At 39.7% G+C, this 25,120-nt stretch overlaps 1 protein-coding gene across 2 annotated transcripts in view; it reads left to right on the top strand.

The window, feature by feature from the left end:
- frmd3 (FERM domain containing 3) overlaps nucleotides 1-25,120 on the top strand; it is a 139,299-nt gene that overhangs the window by 1,949 nt on the left and 112,230 nt on the right. Inside the window, exons 2-4 of one of the 2 annotated variants that reach the window (XM_085475613.1) lie at nucleotides 17,923-18,027; nucleotides 19,606-19,648; nucleotides 24,328-24,409. In XM_085475613.1, coding sequence (XP_085331739.1) covers nucleotides 17,923-18,027; nucleotides 19,606-19,648; nucleotides 24,328-24,409 — 230 coding nt within the window. The remainder of the gene's footprint in view (nucleotides 1-17,922; nucleotides 18,028-19,605; nucleotides 19,649-24,327; nucleotides 24,410-25,120) is intronic. The other variant, XM_085475614.1, reaches the window with a different exon arrangement.

Raw genomic sequence — 25,120 nt, forward strand, 5'->3', positions numbered from 1 at the left:
CAGTTTATGATGCATTATTACACATAAAAATATATGAAATGCTGAACAGCAAATAAGTGCCAAGTCACAATATGACTGGATTCTATTGCACTGTGCTATGGTTTTTTTCACTTACATCTTCAGCACTGCACCAAATCCTCCACACAGCTGAAGCACCTTGTTGACAAGCCTGAGTTGTACGGGGCTGAGGGCGAAGTGAATGCTCAGAGCTCAGAGCGCCACCTCTTCTCGCCCTAAACCGCCTTCGGAGCGAGTTGTCCGCTGGTCTGCTGTTTAACCCGAAAGACTGAGAGCACTTGCTGCATGTCAGACTAGCTGTCTTGCTGGTTTCCTGTATGTACTCAATCAATGATTTAAAAAACATCTTCAGGTCCACTGGAAGAGAAGGAGGAGAGCAGAGAGAGGAGAGACGAGATTGGCTCTGTTTTCTTTGTGTTTAGTGCTGATAATGCATGTACAGTTTCGTGCTTGCGTCTCTGAGAGCAGAAGAATGTGTTAAACTGTGTACATGAGTATTAAAGCTTTTACTTTTTTTTTTTCCAGGAGATGTGAAAGCGTGTGTGTGCTTTTATCCATGCGCGAGAGTATTTATGAACGATACGGAAATGGACGTTTATATTTCTAGCTGACTGCATTTTCCAGGGCTTTCTTTAATGGCTTTGTGTTCCGGTGCTGAGCTGCTCCTTCCTACATATTTCATGATGTTTCCTGTGCTCCTCATGCTACACTTCTGCTTCTCAACAACAGCGCGTCTCCTCTTACCGCTGCTAGGAGACCTCCATCTCTTACTTTATCTGCTCTTTTTTTTTCCTCTTTGCATTTCTTATTTTGTCAGCTTTTCCCAATTGTCCTGCATATGTAGGTCAGAATAAAATGACAAACATATAATGAAAATAGGAAAATTGAAAGAACTGTGTGTTTGAATAGTTCCTAAAATGTACTTCTGAGCACAAACCACGACTGAATAGAGTGTAATGTCAGTCTGGGATGCCCTTGATTCCTTTAACTTTTCTCTAAGGCATCAGTTCAGTTGACTCTGGATTAAAGACACTGGTGCATTAGCTGCTCCCTTTGGGGACACAGTATTTGGCACTGCATAGATAATCCTGAAGACTTTAAAGTCTCGAAACACCCCACCCAGTATAATTACTTGTAAGGCAATATCCAGCGCAGTGCAGAAAACAAAGGGATGTTCAAGTGACTTGAACAATTCAAGTAACTTTGCAGTCGTTTTGCACTTTGCTAGGTACACCTATCCTATACCTTGTTGATGTCAGAGGAGAATGATGAGGCAGCTTTGAGCCGACAGGAAGGCAAAAGTAACTCAAATAACCATTTGTATGCAGAAGACCATTTCTGAACACACAACATCTCAAACCTTGAAGCAGGTGGGCTAAAGCTGCAGAAGACCACACTGGGTGCCGCTCCTGTCAGAATAAGAAAATTGAGGCTCACCAAAATTGGACAATAGAAGATTAGAAAAAGGTTGCATGATTGGATGAGTCTCAGATTATGCAGTGACATTTGGATGGTAGAGTCAGAATTGACCATAAACAGCATCCTGCTTTGTATCAAAGGTTCAGGTTGTTGTCGATGTATTGGTGTGGGGGATATTATCATCAATTAAGCATAATTTAAATGGTACTGCCTACCTGAGTGTTACTGCTACTTCATGATCACAGTGTAGCCACTTTCTCTGATTCTCATCATGGATGTGCAGCTGAAAAACAACTGCTGCTGCTGTTTGTTGCTGCCTGCTGCTAATTAAGACAGGTCTGAAGGCAAAAGGAGGTCCAACACACTAAAAGCAAAGTGCGACTAATAGAGTGACCGGTGAGTGTAGGCAGTAAACATGAATGATATAAAACAGGCTTAATATAAAGGACGCGATAAGGGATGATAAGTTTATTTTCTTTACAGTGAAAGTTATGAATAAATGGTCTTAAATTTAACCTCTTGCACTCTGGAGGTCTCCTTACATGTGGTGCATTTACTGTCTGCTTTAAATGTAACAAATATACGATTTCTGCTCATCACGTTTGGTGGAATTGCACTTTAGAATCTCCAAAAAGAGGCTCGATAACTAAGATAAATAAGAGGCGATACTGACTGATTTTTATAAGGCTGTTGTTTGAAGTTTTAATCAAGTAGAAGAAAAAAGTGTCAATATTTGCTAGAAGTTTTCAATCTCATTCTTCCCCGGTGATACAGATAACACTCGCATTGTATTTCTGTTGTTGGAAAGCTTGTAGGAGCCAATTAGGACTCAGTTCTATAAATAAGAACCAATTTTTATCCAGTCAAGAGAATGAAGCGCTACCAAACACTGAGGCAGTTTGAAGCTGGAGTTGCTCATGATTGTGTATGGTGCTGTTTATTACTGAAGTATGTTGGAGGTTAATTGGCAGTATAAAGAGAAAGCAAACTGACTGCTTAAGAAAGCTGGTGTCAGACTATAATTCGTCAGACACGGCTGATCAGTGTGTCATCCAGGTGCACCATCTCGTTTGTGGCTTCCTTAGTCTCTACAGAGCCCGAGGATTTTCACTTTGGCCTCGCAGTTGTGAAGCTGTTGCTGGTTACTGACTGATTTGGGAGATGGTTTTTCAGGTCGACAATAAAAATAGTCTGAACGATTAATTTATTTGAAAAAATGCGCCAACAGTATAAAGCGTTTGTTTTTCCGTCACATCTTTGTGTCCGTTAATGAAAATATCAGACTTTAACTCCAAGAGCTTGTGCTGAGCTTAAATTGATTAAATCAGATTTATGTAGGGAAAATGTGTTTGTTGCTGCTGTTATGCTGACCTTTACCTGACTATAGATCACCCTGATGCTTTTTTGTCATTGTTATTAGTTGATAAAAATATGGGGTTAGGTATGAATTCATCATTTATATTTTGGCTGCTCTCTTTAGGGGTCACCACAGCACATCATCTGCCTCCTGTTATCCCTTGCATACTCTTCTGTTAGAGCCTTTCCTCTCTAACTTTGTCTCAAAACACTCCATCTGAGCTGTCCTTCTGCTCTGCCTCCTCATTTTTGTTTTTTGTTAGTGCTATTGTCTCCACATCATACATCACAGCAGATCTCACAACCATCTTGCGATCCTTCCCTTTCACTTGTGCTACTATCCTTCTGTCACAAATCACCCCTGTCACTTTCTACTCACTCCACCTTGCCTGCACTCTCTTCTTCACCTCTCTCTCTCCATTGCTTTGAATTGTTCTTTTATTTTAAATGTATATTTATTTGTTGCCCTGGTTTCTAAATGCTGAATGCCAGAAACTGTTTGAGAAATCATCAGTTAAATGTAAACATTAGTGGATATGGTAAGGTGACTTTTATTTTTGTTTTTGCATTTCACAAACAGCAAAGAGCAAATGATTAAAAATTAAACTGGGTTTCAACTGTGTTGACATAATCAGGGCTGGACAAAACCTGAAAGTATACCAACCTAGTAAAACAATAGGTTAATTTAAAGCTCTAGTCATTTACAAACATGTGAAAAAGAAAGTTTTCACTGGACTCTGTCCAGTGGGGGAAAAAGTTCACAATTTTTATTTCCATTGGAATTAAAAAGGCTCGTAGCAGCCAGGTATACTCATGCAAGTGTAAACATCTCTATGGAGCACAATTTTTGGCAGTTTGCTGGTCTGGATCATTCAGTTTGGTGTTAAGACCATGCCATGATCGCCCCAGAAATTTCACCCCAACGTCTGACCTTACAATGCTCAGATAAATAATTAAAAAAAAACCAAGAGCTACATTTTAGAGTTCACAGGCCTCAGCATGATAAATGTCAAAGTTCATGATGCACAATTAAAAATGGACTGAAAAGGCGTGACTTTTTTAAGAGCCACAGAGCCACATTTGGAGAACATCAAACACAACAAATCAAGTATAAACACCTCATACCGAGCGCAACGGGACAACATTTTAGGCTTATTTTGTGCCACAGGACCGGGCACCTTGCAGGCTCTGAGTCGACCATGACTTTCTATGTATACCAAGTCCATTTGTTGGGCAGCTGGAGCTTGGCAGAAACTGGGTCATACAACAGGGCAATGATCCCGAGCACAGCAGCAAATCTACAACAGAAAGTCTGAAAAAGAAATGAATCAAAGTGTTGCAATGGCCCGGTCAAAGTGCAGACATCAAGCTGATTGAGTGGTGGGATGTTAAGAAAGCTGTGCATAAATGAAAGCCCACAAAGCTCAATGAACTGCAGCAAAGTTGTAATGAAAAGTGGGCCAAAAATCCTCCACAACAACGCGAGAGACTGATAAAGACACTGAGACACACCGTTGCTGCCAAAGGTGTTTCTGCAGGCTGTTGAATCAGGGGAAACACTTCGTTTTTTGTGTATGACTGTTATATGATTACGAGGAACACAGGACACATAACATCACTGTCATTTTTTCAATTTTCTTCACTGTAGTGCACAAATTTGTTAAAAAGGCTCATTTACAGCCTAAAACAAATCGTGTACTGTGTGGCATTCAAAGAAACCTGAAATCTAACTGTTGGGAGAACCTGCAACAGCAAATATGAAGTTGGAAAGACAAATTAAAGGGGACAAAAGCTTTTTAAAACCATGTTTAGAATAGAATAGAATTCAACTTTATTGTCATTGTCATGTCACAAGTACAAGGCTACGAAATGCATTTTGCATCCATCCAGAAAGTTCTTTAGCCATAATATAAATATATAGATATATTACAGAAATGGGTCTGTTATAAGTATGAGGGTACAAAATATGGGTCTATTATGGGTATGTTACAATGTACGCGGTATGAAGGTATGTTATGAATATGCTATAACTATAAGTATGTACAGGCTATGAACAGGATATAAATATGAAAACTATACAGAAATATGAAATATAAAACGATACAGTTTTGCCTCGTAGTCTTTAAACCTTTCAACTTTTTGTTTGTTTTTTCATCAGATTTGATCCAGTTTTAATGACCAGATTGATAATAAGTTCCCAGATAAGTGGCCATTTAGGAGACATTTTAAGATTGCTGCTGAGTGAGGAGACTTGCTTCTGAGAAAGACTTTTTATAATACATATAAATCTGACTCAGCAATATTGAGAGGTATATACGACGAGCACTTCTGTTCTAGTTATAGTAATATGGATTGGGATGCAGTTGTGTGTGTATCAGGAAGAACGACTGGATTTCTCTCTCTTAGCCTATGGTCTATGACTGGGAAAATATTGTCATACAGGACAGTGACAGCCTCCAGAAGAGTGTAATCATGTTTAGGAGAACATATTGACAGCAGTGTATAAGGCAGGCAGAGAGCGAGTGGGGATATGTGGCATGTGCCTGCAGCCTACATCCTGGAGGTTGGAGGTGAATGAGTCCAACCTGCTGCTCTCATGTTCAGTGGCAATGTTAAGTCCAACCAGCCGAAGGGGAGACGTCAAGATCAATACACGGTGGCGTCCTCTGATTTCCTTTCACTCGTTTTCCTCCCATCCTCTCTTCTGTCCTTCTCCTCTTTCTCTCTATCATCTCCCCCGGCATCTTAACTTTCCGCTCCTCCAACTCCCGCTTCCTCTTTCACCCCACTTATCCTCTGCTCCATTTTCAGCTTCGCATTTACCGCTCCGACCACCTTTTCTCACTTTCTATTTTTGCCTGCCTCTCATCAATATCTTCTTTCTGTCTCCTCGCCCCCCCCCCCCCCCCCATCTCCTCCACTCTCTTCTTTCTCTCCGTCCCTCTCCTCTGTGACAGATCATGTATAATTAAGGGAGATCACTGTGCTTCATGAGGCCAACATCAGTCAGCTGTCAGCGCTACACCATGCGGGTGTGTGCAAACGTGGATGTGTGTGTGCATTTGGAGGGACCATAAAAGATTTAAAAGTTGCCACCGAGCCAAAGTTCTGCAATTATGGACATTAATTTGCTACAGATAAGAGAAAGACTGATATGGCAGTGCAAAAGCATGATTACAGGGAACTTTTTGAAGTTTGTAATAAATGCGTTGTTTCTATTATAGTATAGGTCATCAATACGTCCCCAACACAGTCTATTTAAAGGAGCATATCAGCTATGGCATTGTTTTTCACTGTGTTTCCATTCCAGCTGGTCAAGGAGAGGTGTCTGTAGACATCTGTCTGTATGTGTTCAAATAAAGCTGAGGCAGTGCTCTTGTTTTGGCTAATAGGCATTCTTTGAAGAAGCTTATAAATAGCATCAGTTTTCTATTCTTATCCTTCCTGCCGGTGCCTCTTTGATGCTTTCCCGAAGATGAGTGAAGAGAAATAATCTTTTTTTTCTTTTTGCAGCTGAAAGACAGCAGTAAGAGATGAGACAGCAGGGGATAGAGAGGGAGGGACACATCAAAAGAACGGGGTGGATAGGAAACAAAAATGAGATGATAAACAAGAAAAAATATAGGATGACATGGTTGGGTGGAAACACGAGCCGTGAAAATGGCATCGAAAAATCAACAGGGTGTTGGAAGGAACGGGAAAGGAAATGAGCTGTGGAAAAAAAAAGATTAAGAAGATTAAAACATGAAACAGACTTGAAATGAGACTGGCAGAGCGAGCGGATTTTGGAAAAGGAAGACGGGGCAGAGAAAAGAGCGAAGGGTAAACCGGAACACGCGGCGGTATATAAACAGAAAAGAATTCACAAAAGGTGGAAAAATTGGGATTTTAAAATGGAAAAAGAGACAAAAAATAAGTAGGAGTGGAAAAAGTAGGTCACACAAAGCAGGCTGATGTTCAGTGTCGTGGTCTCGTTGGCTGTCACCACACTGGGAGTGAAAACCACTGCAAACACACTTAAACATTTTAATGCAACAGTTGTTTTTATTACCACACATGAACTCCAGACAATATTGGTCATTAGACTTTCTCACAGCAGGACATGGTCCCCTTCAGACGTGCTCTCACTACTGGAAATACTCTGTGGTTTCAATGGTGGTTAATGAATAATGTGTGCTGGAGGCAAGAGACATGACATGACTTGCACTCCTCTCACGTGAGCTCAATCGCCCGTGAGTTTGTGCAAAAGAGATAGCAGGTTAATGACCATTCACGGTCAGACGTTTGCACTCCTACATACAGATCCAGTGGTGAATGTGTAGAGGAGTTAGAATTTTGACACAGAGACAAAATTTCCAATATCTAATCCGAGACATCATTTTGTGGTTCTTCCTATATAGTGGTGTGAAAAAGATACAGTGCTGTGACCGTTTTGATGATGCTCTGCAGTCCCAAAGCCTTTAAATGGCTGTGTAACTGTTTCCAGACTGATAGATGTGCATAACTTTGTTTCTCATCTGTTTTGAGTTTTTGAGTAGTAGATTGTGGCATAATGTGTTGCTATTTGAGATCTTTTAGCCTACTTCTCTTTTGAAGATGGTTTCTACTGGCTGTAGTTAATAGATGACCGTAGCTCAACAGGCAGAGCAGGTCATTCACTAATTTGAAGTGGTTGCTCCAGTCTGCATCCCTAAGTATCCTTGGGCAAGATACCGAATTCCAAGTTGTTCTCTGATGCATATATGCATATGTCTAACTTTAACACACATTCATACACCAACATATATGTTGGTGTATGAATGTGTGTTAAAGTTAGACAGAAAGCTCTTAGGTGTAGAAAACAAAGTGCTGGTGTGAATGTGTGAATGAAGCATGATGTTTAAAGCACTTTGAGTGCTCCAGTAGAGCAAAGAAAAAAACAACAACCCCTAAATGCTACATAATAAAAAAAAATAATAATAATTTCCCCCAGGGATCAATAAAGTATTCTGATTCTGATTCTGATTCTGATTAATAACCTGTCCATGTAACTCTTATTTCAGTCATCAGGCCTGGGTGTGGCTCATGAAATTGAGCTCCGGTTTCCAAAAAATTTGATTAATCACGGTTAATTTGGGATTTAATGATAGGGAGTAATTACTTTGTAACACAGAGAGTTATCTTTCTTTTTCTTCATCTTTTTAAAAACGTATCTATGTATAGGAGATATGCAATACAAAAAGCATGCATAAGGAAAAGGACAGTGTTCTTATCTTCTGCTGCAATCACATCTGGTTTATTGAAGCTCTGTCTTAATAGATTCCCCCCTCACTTTTAAAAACATCTGGCAGATGTGGTTAAAGATGCTGACCATACTCTCAAACTGAGAGTTAGGATTTAGATTGATGGTTGCTCCTGTCTCCGTTTCTGTTGTCAATATTGTCCTTTTAAAGCAAGTTCACAGAAAGAACTTTCAAGCAGCTACATTCAATTTATTCGATTGCATGAAGATAATCATGTTATTATTAATGCTTCTTTCAGTGAGGCTGTGTACATAAACCCAACAACCGACATTTGTGCTTGTGTTTTCATGGTTTGTTGGTAACAGAATGAGCCCAGATGCACTTCCCTTTGCTTTCTGCCACATTTCTCTGAATATGCAAAGGCTGACAGAAGCAGACGACAGACTTCTGCATTTCCGAAACATCTTAAAAAGCATCGTTTCAACTGTTTCTGAATTTAGAAAAGGACTATAAATAGAAAAAAGAAAAACAGAGACATAGAGAACAAAACAGTCTGTGTGTTTTTTGTGACGGCATCAATGGCCTCATCGTGTGAATGTGCAAACATGGTGTATCAGCTCTTTTCCCTGGAGGAAATGCACACCCTTACGTATTGTACCATAAACAGAGGAGGATACGTATGATGGACTAATTTGTGCTTCAAACATGCAAATGAGCAAACAGTCAGTTTACAATAACTCACAGGTTTTCACACGCGGCTCCTCTTTTCTGTTCTCGTGGATTTCTCGATCGTTTGGCACAAATGTAAACATTCTGCGGTGCAGAGATAAGACAGCTGCTTCGGTGCTTCCTTTGTATTCATACCAGCAGTGTTGCATCTCCAGTCATGCCATTATCGTCACACCTCTTTTCTCCCGCAATCTGATGACAATCCATTACACAAGGAGCTGCTCTTGCTCCATATAGTGATCTTTTTTTTATTCTTATCACAAAGCGTAACAGACCGCGCCCCCAGCCGTGAGCTCGAGGTGTGCATCTAACATGTTTAAGATCACGTAGGGTAATTTGTGCATGCTTTTGAGCTCATGTACAATGTGTTCATGGGAATCTCTGGAGCACGGCACTGTAGGTGATCATAGGGTAATTATGTTTCCCTCCTGTCACACTGAGGCAAGGTCACAGTCATCATGAGCACTGCTCCAAATTGTACAAGTGTAAATATATTTAAAAATAATGATTTTGAGAGGAGGCACATTAACATTATATCGCAGGAAAACGGCATCTGTGTTCAGGCCCGTCCAATAACGTCGCTGCACCACCTCAGCTGAATTCTGCTTATACACTTTGTCTATAAGATGTGCTAATTCATGCAGTTTTGTAATGAAAAACTTAAACACCCTTGTCACTGCAGTGTGAGCTCAGTTTAATTATTTAGTTCACAGTAGTTTAATGCTTCTTTTGCAATCATAGTAACCAGCATGAACCAGGGGAAGCGCTCCTCATGTGTCTTTGAAAAGTGTTCTACAGAGGTTTGGCAGTCAGGGAAAAACATAATATTGTAATCATCACATCAAAACTATATAGATTTTTGCAAGTCCCTCATTTTTTAGTTTTCCATGTATACTTGTGACCCTGTGTGGATTACAAAAACAATCCAAAATAGATCAAAACCTGTGAGCCCAAAATTACTGTGACATCCATGATGAGCATCTGTAAACGTCTGACTATGAGTGCACAATGAGCTTAAAAGAAAAGCTGGTCTGTAGCTCCAGGCAAGAGTCCATCACTGTTGTGGGTCACTGGTTGAAGAGGTGAAATCAGCACCCTCTCTAATGCAGCGTTTGAGATCAATACTGAAGCTGTGTGAGTTTCATTCTGACACACGGCATGCTGCCTTTTCTCTTTACACTGCATCTTTCTGTGCCGCCTTTCAGTAAAAAAAAGCAAAACAAAGACAGCATAGGTCTCCTAATCAGAGATTTATGGGTAAATGGTGTGATGATAGGAGGCTAGAGAGATAATGATGCTGAGGTCAGACCAAAGATTTCTCTACTTATAAAGTGGATGTTGCATAACCCAGCTCCAGACAGGAAGTGTTTGATCCTCTGCTGCTTTCTTCCAATTATAGAAACTGCATTTCCCCAGTGGATAACTTATGCATTTTCACGCTGTCTATGGAGCTTACTTCAAAAATCTGTTTTAGACTCTGCCGACTATCTCCGTCTATCTTCTGGCGGTCTACAATCAAAATGGTCAAAGTAGCCATGAAGAATAAAAAATTGAATAGATCTCTGCAAATCAAATTAGTCATTTGGTGGAAAGGTAATGATGTATGGAGTACCATGAAACAGTCTTTGAGTGTTAACATTGTGTATTCAATTAAAAAAAGCAATAAATCAATGCTGAACATGCCATATATTCAGTTCAGTCACACAGTGGGGAAGGGACGAAAAAGGCAAAGTGTCGTGTTGCAAAATAACGAGGAGAGTTTAAACTCTGTTTTTATCTCCTAGCTGCGTGTGTTCCTTTCCCCACATCCCATGTCCCACACATTGATTTGTCTCTGCAGTATCCTCATCAAGCCTCTGGATTGATCCATTCATTAGCTGGGGGGGGGGGGGGGTGGTAAACACAAACTGGCTTTAGAAATATTGGCACTGTGAATAATAGGACACATGCACAAAAGCCTACTCGCACACATCCTAATTGGCAAATTAGGAGGAATTGGTCCACTTGTGACTTAAATTTCAATTTCCCTGAAGAGCAGCAGCAATGACAACAAAGAGAGAAAAGCCACAAATTAATGTATCATTTGTTTGAATGGCAGTTACTTGGCTTTTAAACTGGTTGGCGTGGAGGTAAAGAGGGCAAACCATTATTTTTCAATCCCCCACCACCCACCCAGAGGATGCAGATAGGAGTGAGAGTAGATTTCTTCACGGGGGCATCACAGGAATTTAACACTGATCTTCACACAGTGTTTCAACTCAGCCAATTAGGTATGCCGTGTCATGAAGCAATTGCGTCTCAGTTGATAAGGAGGAGTCATAATTGAGCTGGCATGCATGTTAATTAAACAACAAGTGCTGTTTAACTAGGCCAATCTACCCAGGGTCCTAGTGCAGAACTGGTAGTGGTCACAAAGTCATGATCAGAACAAATAAGATATCTGTGATGAACTTCAGCTACACTACATACTGTACAGTCAGAGTATCATAAGGGGTGGGGGAGTACCTTAATCACTATTGTCAGTACATACTGGTAATGTGACTTGCCACACATGCTTACCTCAAAAACTGACATGATGACGCTCCTTAAAGGAAGTTGGTCTCAGGTTTTTTTTTCTGGCACGTTGTACTTGAAACCCCCCACAAAGTTCACAAAATGTTCAAAAAGTTGTTTAAACGCTGCTTAAAGAGTCAGTCCCTAGACTGCTAGAGATCCTCATCACATGCTGCTATGACAATGCAAAGAACCTTATCCAGCGTAATTACACAGAGAGGAAGTGAGGTATAGACTTCTAAAAGTCAAGTCAATAAAAAGCTGGACTAAACTTGCATTACTGAAGCCCTGATTAAGGGGTAGAGCAGGCTATTTCTCCTGAGGAGAATCAGAATCTCGTCCGCCCCCATGTCTGAAATCCAATTTGTTCTGTGCATCTGTGAAAATGGCATCTCCCCGTCCTTACCTTTCATAGTAATTTTAACAATTTAGGGACAGATGGCGATAAAATCTAAACGTGTAAGTCAGGCTGCAGCTGTGGCCACACAGAGGCTTAAAAGTGAGACAATTACTGGAGTGAAAGACCTCCAATGACTGTTTCTGGTGATTTCTCAAGGACAGAGTCCACCAAGGCTGTTGGTGAGTCGCGTTTACACAGGAAGCAACTATCAGCACATCCCTTAACACATCCCAGCCTGATTCTTCTCGGCTTCACTACAGCACCAGACACTTTAACACCCACTCGCACAATGTACACTTTCAGATTTTCAGTTTAAAAATTTCACGATTGTTTATTTTATTTTAATTCACTTAATGTACATAATTCAGTTACTTACTGCATATAATGTGGTCTGTTGGTGAGTTACGTCCTAACAGGAAGCAACTCATCAGTAATAGTCAATGATGTTCAATCGATGACAGGCAAACTGACAGCTGGCAACACAAAGTGGGTGATCCTGAGTTAACATTTTCTCAACTTTGAGGTGAGGAAATGCAGGTGAATGATGCCATTAATTGGCATATGACAGGTTGACAGGTACATTAGAAGGTTCCCTAGGCAACCTGAACCTGGAATATTGCAGAATGATGCGTGATGACATCAGCAACGTGATGGCCAGAGACAACAATTAATATACGACAATAAAAATGCAGATGATTGCGATATGACAGGGTGGTAAACACATCAGAAGGTTACCTAGAAAATTTGCATCACTTTGCCACTGATGGCTGATCAGACGTTCCAGGCTCTGGTTGTCATCCTGCCCTCTCATTGGTAGTTTCTTCAAGTACTTTGAGGATGAGTAAAGTTTGAGTCTGGACCCACGCATTTTATGCCGCCATTGCTTATTTCGCCTCTTGTCACAAAAAGGCGAGGATGGATGAGTGTCATTAACTTTCTTTAGTTGTTGGTCTCCACATTGCTGCTACTTGTTCCTTGTGTAGACACTTAAAAATGTTCATGCTGACTAGGCAAAATCATTCAAACATTCGAAAACTACAGTACTCGAATACTCAAATTAAAATAGAAGATTTGGGGGAAAACCCTGAAAACTACGTGTTTCCACACAACTTTTCAATTGGGCATTAATCCATGTGTTCCAAGTTCATTTCCCAAAATGTAATTAGCTTTGTAAATGAATAATAGACAGACACAATAAAACATCTGTGTCTTAATGGTTTTTTTTGTTTTGTTTTGTTTATTTGGCCAGAATTTGGACTGGACTGGCTGTAAGGAGGTTAACCATGGTAGTGGATGGACACACACACTCGAGCACACATGTCAAAGTGCACTTTGCTTGTGCTAAACTGACTTCGCTCCACACTGAGGTTCTATTTGCAGAGTGTGTATGCATCTCTGTCTTTGAGCGGGGCTGAGAGAAAAGCACTTTGCCATCATTAGGTGAGATCATGTAGAGACAGGATGACTGGGTTAATCTTTAATGCCCAGCCTTTGGATATATAAAATATGTATTCAGGCCTTGTTGGACATGACATAGACTCTTTACATCTCTCTTCCTCTCTGCTTCACCAGTCAGTCTCTCTTTTTTATTCACTCGTTCTTTTAGCTCTATGTTAGCTGCTCTCAGCCTCTCAGTATGTTTGGCCCTGTTTCACTCTGTCTGGTTTGTTTCTCTTTATTCTCGCTTGGCGTCAGTCCAACACTCTTTGCTCCACGAGCGTCTGCCCGAGAACTAGACGGAGAAAAGGTGTCGTTTGATGATCTGGCTGGAATCAGCTCACAGCGTGGCTGTTTTTATTCCGTTTCGTCTATTTTTCTCCTCCCTCCATGGATCTCTCTCTGTTTTCTCTTCAGATTTAACATCTTAGTAACACTGTTGTCAGGGATCAGCCAAAAAAATCCTAAAGAGATGTAGACAGATACACATCAAAATGCATGGATGCTGATGGAGAAGTGCAGCTTAAAGAGACAGAGAGTGATTTTTTTCTAGGTTATTTACATACAACCCACAGGTGAACATGGACACACTGAGAATCGCAGCTTGGACACATTTGACTAATGTTACTGGTGATATACTGGTAAACCTGGACCAGCCAGTAGGGACATGCAGCAAACAGGATTATTGACAGCCAATTGATGTTGTGGTGATATAACACAGGCCACAGGGGAAATCCACCTAAGACTGCGGTTGAAGATTTTTAATACAGTTTTGGCATCTTGTATTCAACCAAACACCCCTGCAAAATCCTCCACGTCACATATTATATAAAAAATGGTTTAATTAAACTGGACAGGTTTCACCAAGGAAAAGGTGAACATATTTAATGATGGTGTGAAAATAGTTGCATAGTGGTGTCAGCAGCTCCGCTTATCTTTACGAGGATTTACAGTGAGTTACGGCTCATCATTGAACTGTCACAACTTTATTGTCTGAGTGCTGTTGTAGTGTTGTTACATGCTTGCAACAGGCCTCTTTATTGACTCAAAAATCTATAAAACAAAAATCTGCTGTATGCTCAGCACTAATCCACTTAGAATCAGACACAGTTAGCAACTAGCTGGCAAACAAATTTGAGCATTTTGTATCTCAGGACCTGGATTTATTCAAAGGATGTCAGATGTCCAGAACCACAATCCAATTTCCTTGCTGGTTGTGTCACAGATTGATCAAAATTTAATCTTAAGAGGTGGTGATGTGACTGTGATGACCGCAGCCCTGTCAGATGGATTCAAAAACCCTGATCATTTTACAGCTATAGCTAATAGCTATAGCAATTACTTCATTCATTATTGTGTTTAAGTCTTTCTTTTTTAATCTTACCTTTAGCAGTTTAACCATACTTTACAATTTCGCCTGGTTCATTAGCAGTTTCTCTGCTAATCACATGTTTAGTAAAATAATTTAAAGGTTTTATTTATCATTTCAGGTAACAAAGCTGTTTATCCACTATATTTAGTTTGTAATTTCAACTCATAAATAACACTATTAGCTAAGAAGCATGGACTTTAAGAAGTTAAAATACATCCTGTGCTTTTAGCAAACTGTTTTAGGCATAGCATTAGCTAATAATTATGTTTGTAGTTGTGTACCTGGTTTTAGAGTCATTTGTGTATTTTAATCATGTATGCATTAACTGTTACCATTGAGGTAACGGTTAACTCCTCTGCCTGAAGCTGTTTAGGACCACTGAACAGGTTGAATATTAATAGGTTGAGCTCATCTTTACATGTATTCTCTGGCTAATGCAAAAGTACACTGACCAAAATAAGGCTACTTCAGAGGCAGCTCATGTTTCAAACCACCTGCAGATACCTGTGCAGGTATCAGACATTAACACAGTCGTCTTAATGTTAAGACACAGACGATTTATATTTTTGAACCTCTTTTTCTTAAATAGCAGTAATTTGGTACTCCCAGCACTGATAAACAATCTAGCTGATTCTCCTTTACTGTTGGTTGCACTGACCTGGAAATTCTGGCTGTTACAACAGTGTATCTTTGTGAATTGACTAAGGCTGTGTTTAATGTTTGCTTTGCTTTATTTGGTGCGTAACAAATACAGCCACGGTGTCCTGGACACATATAACTGTTGGTTTTTGAGTGGCTGCTGTGACATTTACAGCAAACATCTTATTTTCAGAGGCTGTTCTGTCAACACCTTGAGTCTAGTAGTACATATAACAGTGTGTTTGCTGAGTTGTTTACTGAGACATGCAGCATGACTCACTAAGAAATGTATTTAAAAGGTTGTCTTGGCAAAAACATTACAGTATTTACAGAATTCAACATATGAACAGGAATTAATATTTGTGTAAAACTGAGGATAAGTGAATGCAACGCCAGCAAATGAACTGATTTCACAGTTTGTGGCATGCTGCAGTGATGATAATGATGCTTTGATGTACTTAAAATAAAGGCTGTAGATGCTGTGTAACTTCTAGGCATATAGTATTAGTACAAAATATTTGCATGGGCTTTGTGCCTGGAAAGAAATTAATTTTTAATTGAGAAATGGTTTTGGGTTTTTTTGGGGTTTTTTTGTCTACCTACAAGCAGAAAACACATATAATAAAAAAAAAAAGACACACAATTGCCTTTAAGATTTACATTAGATCAGGAAGATTAAAGGCACAACCTTAGATTTCAGTAAAAAAAAAGAAAAGATATTTATTTGTAACATTAGTGCACAAAGCAATTAGAAACTCCAAGCAGCTACATTACTGCACCGAAACTGATGAAATAGTTGAGAGCTGATGGAGCAACCAGATGGAAAATGGTCCATGCTACTTTTCTTTGCAGACTTTGTACTGTAGCTCCAACAATGTGGGAAAAAGAATAATGAGGAAAATCAGAGCAGGAAAAATTTCCTAAATAGTGCAAAAAAAAAGAAAGCTCTGCTTTCTTAAAGATTAAAATCCGGTCAAATATATGGGACATCTGAGGCTCAGGGCCGTTAGTCTGACAAACAATCAGCCGTGCAAATGTGCTGAAAATGTGCTTCTGTTAAAGCCATTTAACAAAGTCAGCTGATGTCAGCCACTACACTGCATTTCACTTGCAAATCTCTGAAAATAGAAATAAAGAGCAAAGCTAACGACCTTACCTTGGCTGCTGATGAGGTGCTGTTCATACTGACCACTGCTGATGAAGCAGCCACTGGACAGAAAAGAGCACCATAAGGATATAGGATGCTCTTATAACCTTTGAAACAGATCATTCTCAATCCAGATGAACTTTATTTTTTATCATCCTTTATTTATCCAGATAAAAGCCTCATCGAGATTAAAAACTATTTTTCAAGCGAGACCTGGTCAAGCCAGAGGGAGCGGGACTTTGTTAGTGCAGCTGAATAAATTTTAGAAGTAACTGACACACAGTCGTGCTTTTTAACGTGTGAGTGTGCTGCTTACTCAGTGCACAAAATGTAGCCGTCCTTAGCACATCCATCTGTGCAATCACGTGAAATATGTTAATGCATTTTTGCTTTTGTGCAATTTTTTTGCTATATTCAATAAGACTGTATATGTCCCTTAACTAAGAGTCTAATTCATTTAGAATTAAATGGAATTTCAACGTTTTTCACCTAAAATTCCAGCATAATTAAATTCACCTGGTAATAAAAATAATTCTAGGTAGTGCATAACTAGGAATGTTAAAGGAAGTGAGACACAAATTAGACTGAAAGTTATATTAGGAAGTGCTATAAAAATCCAAATTCCCAACTAAAGTTTCCTGATTAGGCGATGTGCTGACAGGCAGTTTTATTGATGAGATTTGGTCAGCTGTGGGTCTGACTGTATGTGATGACGCTGATGCTTCCCGGGTGATGAGTAAATTCCAGTCTCAAGGGCAAAGACATGATATCTGAGTGAATCAATCAGTTCTGCTAAACCAAGCACAGAATCCACCTCCTTCAGCAGGTTATAGAGCAGTTATAGGACACACACACACACACACACACACACACACACACACACACACACACACACACACACACACACACACACACACACACACACTCAGAGCTGGGATCTTTGATGCACATAATATTAGCTTTAGTCAAGAGGTTAAAGGTAAAAATTAAATGTGTACTTGTTTTGATATGTATTTCCTTAAATGAGCTAAAAAGCATAATTTTTTTTAAAACTGCTCATCCAACTGTCCCAGCTGACATTTGGTGTCAGGTGTGGTGTAATCTAGACGGTTTGGGCAAGTACAATATAATAACAACAAAAACACTGTCTATAAAATAGGCAGACAAAAAGCAAATCTTTAGACTTTAGATATATCCAAAGTTATAGAGAATGCTAAGACGTAGGCAGGTCAGTACACTCAGCAGGAAAATCATACTGAGCATCTGAATGAGTAGATACTGACTAAGCAGCTGGCATTAAATGCAGGGTGCTTATTGATTACACAGTGTTAGGTCCTGCAAATAGACTGTATTTATTGGCACATTAGGAGGCCGTGTCCAGAACACCATCATAACAGATATGTCAGCAGCAAGGGACCAAAAGGGTGCTGACATATTTCTTTCCATTAACATGTTTCACCGTGATGAAATTATGAGAGCATCAGAGGAGTATTACCCATGAGGGTTCATTGTGGGCACAATGCAGTCATGCAGCATCTATCAGACTGAGCTCAGAGGTTTATGGTTTTTATCAGCATAACTCAAAAGACGGGTCACGTGTCCTAAACCGATGCGCTTTATTTCTTTGCAGAGAGACACCAGAGGCCAGTTCCTGTTGGACCATGTGTGCAATCACTACAACCTGCTTGAGAAAGACTACTTTGGTATTCGATATGTAGATCCCGAGAAACAAAGGGTAACTATGATACACACACACACACCTGTCCGTGCACACTGCACACACCATAACCATGGTATCTGTTATCATTTTCATTACCAATTGAGACTAGTTTGTACAAAGGATCAGGAAAAGCCTGTCATTTATTCCCAGAGCCCAGATCTTTTGTTTGTCCAAGTGAAGCCAAACTGAGGTGGGGACATTAACTAGATGTGGATTTATCAAACCAAACATGCATTTTCCTTGTAAAACCTAAAATAAAAGTTGGAAACACTAATGGTAAAGCATAAAGGTGTTACCAGAGTTTTCTTCTTTACCAGAGGAGTGATCACAGGACCTACACAGCCGGTCAGAGCAACGCTTATATTTAGAGAAATGTATGTTTATGAAAAGTGCTTTCAAACCGCATTTTTCACTTTTTACTGAAGACTTCAGTCTATAAGTATGTGGTTAGTTTTCCAACAGCCACATCTTAGTAAAGTGGGGATTTATGATTCTGCTGAAAATCTGCTTCATAACCACAAAGCCCTCTGAAACACTATGCCTACCCTACCCCTACTGTTCAGCACCACTGATTGCTCATGTGCATTTCTGGCTACTTTTTTGTAATAGTTTTTGAATCTATCAGTGAGAGAATAACATTTATCATCTCAGTATTAAGGATAACAATATATATCAATATAACGACTCACAAATGTCAGCAGATACCTGGACGGAGAGTGCTATCGTAACTGACGTAGGAGAATGTGAAAGGAAGTGGAAAAACCAGACCCTGGGGGCACAAGCACAAGCATAAATGCCGGCAACGACGTCTGCCACGTCGTAAGGTTTAAAAATATACCAGCAGAAGTCTAAATCAGGCCTAAGGTGCAGCATCTTTTTCTCTGTAATCTTTGAGGAGTCTCCTTCCTCTAAATCTGGCTGCTCTTTTACCCCGGCTAACAAATTCTTCTCCTCAATTTAGAAATTCCACTTATACACAGCACTCAGCTCATTACGGCAGAATCACACCTACTAACAGGAAACAGTGGCAGTGAGTCAGCACAGGCAAAGTATGAATGTTGAATATCAGTCTGGAAGCAGCTGATACATTACATTACAAGTTCAAGTGCCAAATAATAACAAGATCAGTCTCCATATTTCAAACAGCCCACACAAAGAACAGACCAGACGCTTGATCGTAGCAGAAGCTCAGCTAGACTGTTTTTTTTTTCTTAATGCAAAGCAAGGAAGGAAAAATAAGGGAAAATGTGTTTTAAGACAAACTGAACATGCAGTGTCATGCAGTCCAGAAACTGTAACATAATACTTTGAATTGTATGCTTTTGACAGTAAGATGGATCAAAAAGGTCAAATTTGGTTCTATTCAGGAATATAAGATCATCATGTCTCCTTAAATCTCTAAATCAGTCTCTTAAAGTAATAATGTAGTAATAATCTTTTTTATGACAGTTTAAAATACCAGAGATCTACCAATGATACAAATGATATTTTCTAAGATAATTTTTGAATTAGCTCTCAATCCAGTCCTGTAGTTTCTTTAGTATAAATTTGATTATTTTAGGGTAACATTTTTGGTCTTTCTCTCTTTTTCAGCACTGGCTGGAGCCCAATAAACCCGTAGTGAGGCAGATGAAGTGTGAGTGCCCTTTCTGTTTCCATTTCTGTGTCAGCATGTGTGTATACAGATGCAAAGCATCATGCATGTGTCTGTGTATTTGCGAGTGTGAGTGTGTTTTCTTATGCCGTGCATTTGTCTCAGAGGGTCACTCTGGTGTGAGGGGTCAAGCATGGCAAACAAGCCGACACCACCACAGGGACTCTAACAAGGCCATAACATCGTACGCGCAACATTGTTAAAGTGACGGGATAGGAGTACAAAAAAATCAGTTTGTTATTAATTAAAAACAGATACATTTTATTTGTTTATGTAATAATAATTTAAAAAAAAACATTTAGATCATCTAGGTTTAAGAGTTTTATCACCCACCCACCTGTGACAGAGTCAGGCAATGTTGGACATGAGTTTTTCCTCTGAAGTCCCGCAGGGAGACCAATGGAGACACAATGAAGACAGACAAAGTGACAAGAGAACTGTTTCTCAGAAACACAAAAAACTGCCAGAGGGACAAGTGGCCTAAAAAGGAAAAAAGTCACACGTTGCAAAGACGTTGCAGTGGAAGACAAGCTTATGAGAGTACAAAAACAAGTAAACAGCCTGCCTGCCTTATGTGCAGGCCTCATTCAAAGCTTCATAACAATCACCACAAACCGGAAAGATATTTTTACTTTCCATCTCCAGAAAAGGATGCAGATTTTATCTGATTACTTTATTTGTCTGTTTTGTTGTCCCATTTTTGACTATTCTGTTTGTTTAACAAGTCCTTAGGATAATGCGATGTAAGACAAAATTCATTTTCTGGATGTATCCATGTAAGGTTTACCGAAATGAAATATGCAGTGACATAGGTACACGTATACAACACCTCATTAATACAAATATCTAATGAACCAATCACATAGCAGCATTTAGGCATGTAGGCATGCTCAAGACAAGTTGCTGAAGTTAAAATCGAGCTCTAGCCTATTACACATAGAGACACTGAACCATCAACACTCACATTCACACCGATGGGCAATTTAGAATCACCAATTAACCAAACCCCACTAGCAGCAGTTCTCCGGGCAAAAATTCTTTGTTAATGTCAGATGCGACTAATTTGAGGTGATAGGAAGGGAACTCAAATAACCGCTAGTGAAACAATCTAAGCAGAAGAGCATCTCTGAGCACACAACATGTTTATCTTAGAAGCACATGGGCTACAGCAGCAGAAGATGCCTTTCCTTGACCCTTCCTATCTTCTGGAAACAGGACACTGAAGCTAAACTAAACTAAAACGACAAACTCAAAGAGAACTGGGGTTGTACCTGGTGTGGTCTGCTGCTGCTCTAGCACTGAATACTACTTCTGTCAGCTAAGATTAGGAAACTGGGGCTACAATTTGAACGAGCTCACCAAAATTGGGCAGTAGAAGATTGAAAAAATGTTGCCTGATCTGAAGGGTTTTAATTTCTGCTGCAACAACACTGACATGGTAGGGTAGAATCTGGAATAATAATATCTTTCATCATTGTGAGTTTTAAATCCAGTAGTGCAATATGGATGAAAGTTAATAAAATTGCATGAAAAATTAAGCATGTTTTGAAAACAGAAGGGTCCATCACAGTACCCAATAAAGTGCATGGGTGTGTTTCACCCTCAAAGAGAAAACAGATTCACTTAAGGAAACGAGAAGCGATGGAGACACAAACACACCAGATTTTTTTTATTTATTTATTTTTACCAGGAAACTGCAGCTCTAGTTGTGTCTGGGCTTCAGTTTAGCTCAATGTTTGTTCCATTTGATTAGGTTTCATGGCTAACCTTTCTATTTGGCTTTAGGCAAAGGTCAAGTTTTCACATTTTCAAGGTCACCAGAGTGGCATTTAATGTGTCCCTGGAGGCCACTTTTACGTTGTAATAAGAGTTACACAAACAGCCCGAGGGGTTGTTTTCAAGCTGAGCACAGCCTCCTTTCCCCTCTTGATGTTTGCCTCTGATAGATTTGGCCAATGTTTTTTCAGTATAACTATAATAGCCTTGAGAATGTGACACATATAATCATACAATCTAAGTACCCTAAAAGAGGACACAATACAAAGGTGAATAAGAGAGTGGTACTTGTTTTCACCTTTGTTTTCCTTCGTTTCCACTTACTCTTTCACATCTTTACATTTCTATCTTGTGTTGAAAGATTGCAGCGGCTTTCCTCCGACCCTCCTTTTCTTTCTGTGTCTCAGTCTGAAGTTCACTAAACCTTTTAATGACTGTCCTGTTCTTTCTGTCCTGTTATAAATTAATAAAAGAGCTATTAGCGAAGTATTCTGCTCCATCGGAACATGTGTGAGATGACAGAAGGGGGAGGCTGAGGATATCAGTGAAAACTGGAAGGGAGAGAGAGGGAACAAGGGGGGAAAAGTACTAAAAAGAGACAGTGATAGATAACGTAACTAAAGAAAGAAGAAAAATAGAGCGAAAAGAGGAGATTGGAGAGACGGTTTGAGATGAGAGAAGCTGACAGAGTGAAAGAAAGAAAACGAGATTAGAGGGGAGTTGTTGAGTAGATCTGAGTTGCACTGACACATCAGTTCCCTGTGGCAGGATTTACTCCCAAATTAGGTTTCAATGTGTGCGTGCACTTGTGTTTTATTTCGTCTTTGTGCATCCCAGCTTACGTACGTTGGCAAACATCACATTTGCACGGCCATGTCTTTCGCGCACAATTCACTTTCTCTACAATGTTTTCCAAAAAAACCTCTTCGTCCCTTAAGCTTGAGAAATAATTATAAGCAGCTCAAGTTCTTTGGGAGCGGGTGGGAGGATTGGCTCTTTCAAATTGCTCAGCATGTATTATGTAGATGTGTGCTGTTTTTCATAGCCGGATAATACCGCAGAGGATCCTGCCATTAAAGGGAGAGTGGTGAGGGCACTCTGGATGATTTCTATCCCATGTGAAATGATACTTTCTTCCTCCTTGATGTTGACTTCAGAATGCCTATCAGATACTTTTGCATCTTTGTTTTAAGCGTCTCTTTGCCTCATCCTCTTTGAAATCTCTCCATGTGCACTCAAAATAACTCACATGTGCACGTGTGTAAACTTCGCCTGTGAGAACAGCAAAGACAAAACAACTCCTTCATTTTTCTAAGATTTGTAGCGTATGAAGCACAGGTGATTCAGCTGTTATGTTGGATTTATTTCTCGTGGTTTAAATGTCTTTCTGTAAACCATCCCTGCTGTTTTGTAGCTGTTAATTATATAATAACATATATATTTTTTTTTCATCTGCTGACTTTTTAGTCTATAATCACCCAAAGAAGGTCAAAGTTTCCATTTCTTTTTTTTCATTCCCTTTTCCCAAGTTTCATTAATAGCCTTCAACACTTTGTCACTAGCAAAGGCCTGAACCCGGAGGCACATTTATGGATATGAACTTAAAAAACCCCAAACTTTCAAATATTAGCTTTCAACATTCATGTGTCAGAGAAGGCAAATTCGAGGCTACAGACCCTCTATAATGGATATGGACCCCGTGGCGTCTGTAACCATAATATTAGATTTTCTGACATAGTTCACAGGCTACAATTTTTTCCACTCTCAAAATTGGCAAAGAGTACCCTCAAAGCAAGCAAATGTAGAAAACCACAAAATTGGATTGATTGTGTCCATCAGAAAATTCTAATTGCAAAGCTGCCACACAGGAAGTGACATCAAATCTCCGCAATGCTTTGATCTACGCTTTGAACCAAACATGGAGTGAAAATTTTATATCGAGCAAACAAAATTCTGGCATTTGATCACTAGATCCTCAGACCAAAGCTATCAGTTAACTGTTTAACTGTAAGTAAGTGCCAAAGACACCAAATGGGAGTTGAGATGGGTAAAGGGTCCTTTAAGATGTTTTATTTCTTTAATAACCAAAATAAAATAAATTCAGACTTCAAAAAAAATCTTATCTGTGCTATTTTCACTTCAGGAAGTGTAAATTATTTATAATGCATTATATACAATTACTGTATATAATTAAATCTGTTGCTGTGTATGATGGTTTCCTCTCAGTGTTTCGGTGTTTTGGTGTTTGTATATCTTGTAAATGTTCTAACTTCACAGGGTAAACATTGAATATGTTTATAAGCAGATGAGCTGTGTGAGACTTCAGGAGGGAGTTGAAGCTATCGCTGTCATTTGATCCAAACCCTTCAGCCTGTTATTGAGTATATGTGTGTGTGTCTGTGACCGCTTATGTAACCTTGTGTATGTATGTTACGGTGCATATTTAAATACTATTCAAAGCACAAATCCTCTCCTAGAGATATGAAATGCTTTAGGACTCAGATCAAAGGAGAAGAAACAGACCCCAGTTCAAGTGAAGCACATGCCCATGTGTGTGTGTGTGTGTGAGAGAGTAATTACTGTAATTATGAGGTGACTAATCAGTATTGGAGACATGCTGTGGTTTCTGTTTTTGTCCCCAGCTTCTTCTTCTACATAATCTTCATGGCTCCTCTGTCCTCTCTTCCCCTCATTTATCTTTCCTCTTCTTTCCTCTTCTTATCTGTTTCTTAAAATCTTCTACTTTCCTTCTGATTCCCTTTATCATATCTGTCAAGCTTATCTCCTCTTTTTTCCTCCACGTTCTAACAGCCTTTTAACTTTCCTTACAGTTTCTGGTCTCTCTTAGTTTTTCCATCTCAACATCGTGTCTTTCTTGTCTCCAGCAGCTCAGCAGCCGTACACGATGTGCTTCCGGGTCAAGTTTTACCCGCATGAGCCAATGAAAATCAAGGAAGAACTCACCAGGTAAACAAGCACTGGCAATGGCGTATGAGTGACAGAGAAAGAAGGCAGGCTGAGAGAAAATGTAAAGTATTTCAGAGGATTTTCATGGACAAATATCTCTAGAGAGAGGAATTGAAAGAATTGAAAATATCCAGTGAGTTGAAGTCAATATGAAACAAAGCCTCTGAAAAATGTATTTGCCATGCAGAATTAAGGAAAGTCCAACTTGGTACTAGCAAGCTATACCTAATAAAAATATGTTAGTGACAGATGAAGACATTTGGCTAATTTTGTCTGACTGATTTGTCTAAAAACAGACTATTATATGACTTATAAAACTATTTCAGTATGCGTTATTAAATGTTCTCAAGTGATTGATTACTTAAAGTTGGGCATTGACTGAACACAGTGCAAACACACCAGTGTTATACACTGAGCCAGACGTGAATGTCATGGCTACTGAACGGACCCACGCGCAGACAGTTCTTTCAAGGAAACAAAAGGGGATTTATTTACAATAGGGATCACCTTAGTGCAAAATATATGTACAGTGAGTTGGGAGGGGGTCCAGGGCTCCAGGGAGAGAAGGGGGGGGGAATCCACACACACGCTTCCTCTTCCACTCAGTCACCGCCACCGCTCCTCCGCACACACGCACTCCTCTTCAGCCGCACTCGCTCCAACACTCCACACACTGCCCCACTTGGACAGGTCCGGTGATTCGGTCCAGAA

This window comes from Copadichromis virginalis, linkage group LG12, assembly GCF_057382275.1.
Source record: "Copadichromis virginalis isolate Kocher_CV1m ecotype Utaka linkage group LG12, C_Virginalis_male_GT1.1, whole genome shotgun sequence".
Classification (NCBI taxonomy): Eukaryota; Metazoa; Chordata; class Actinopteri; order Cichliformes; family Cichlidae; genus Copadichromis; species Copadichromis virginalis.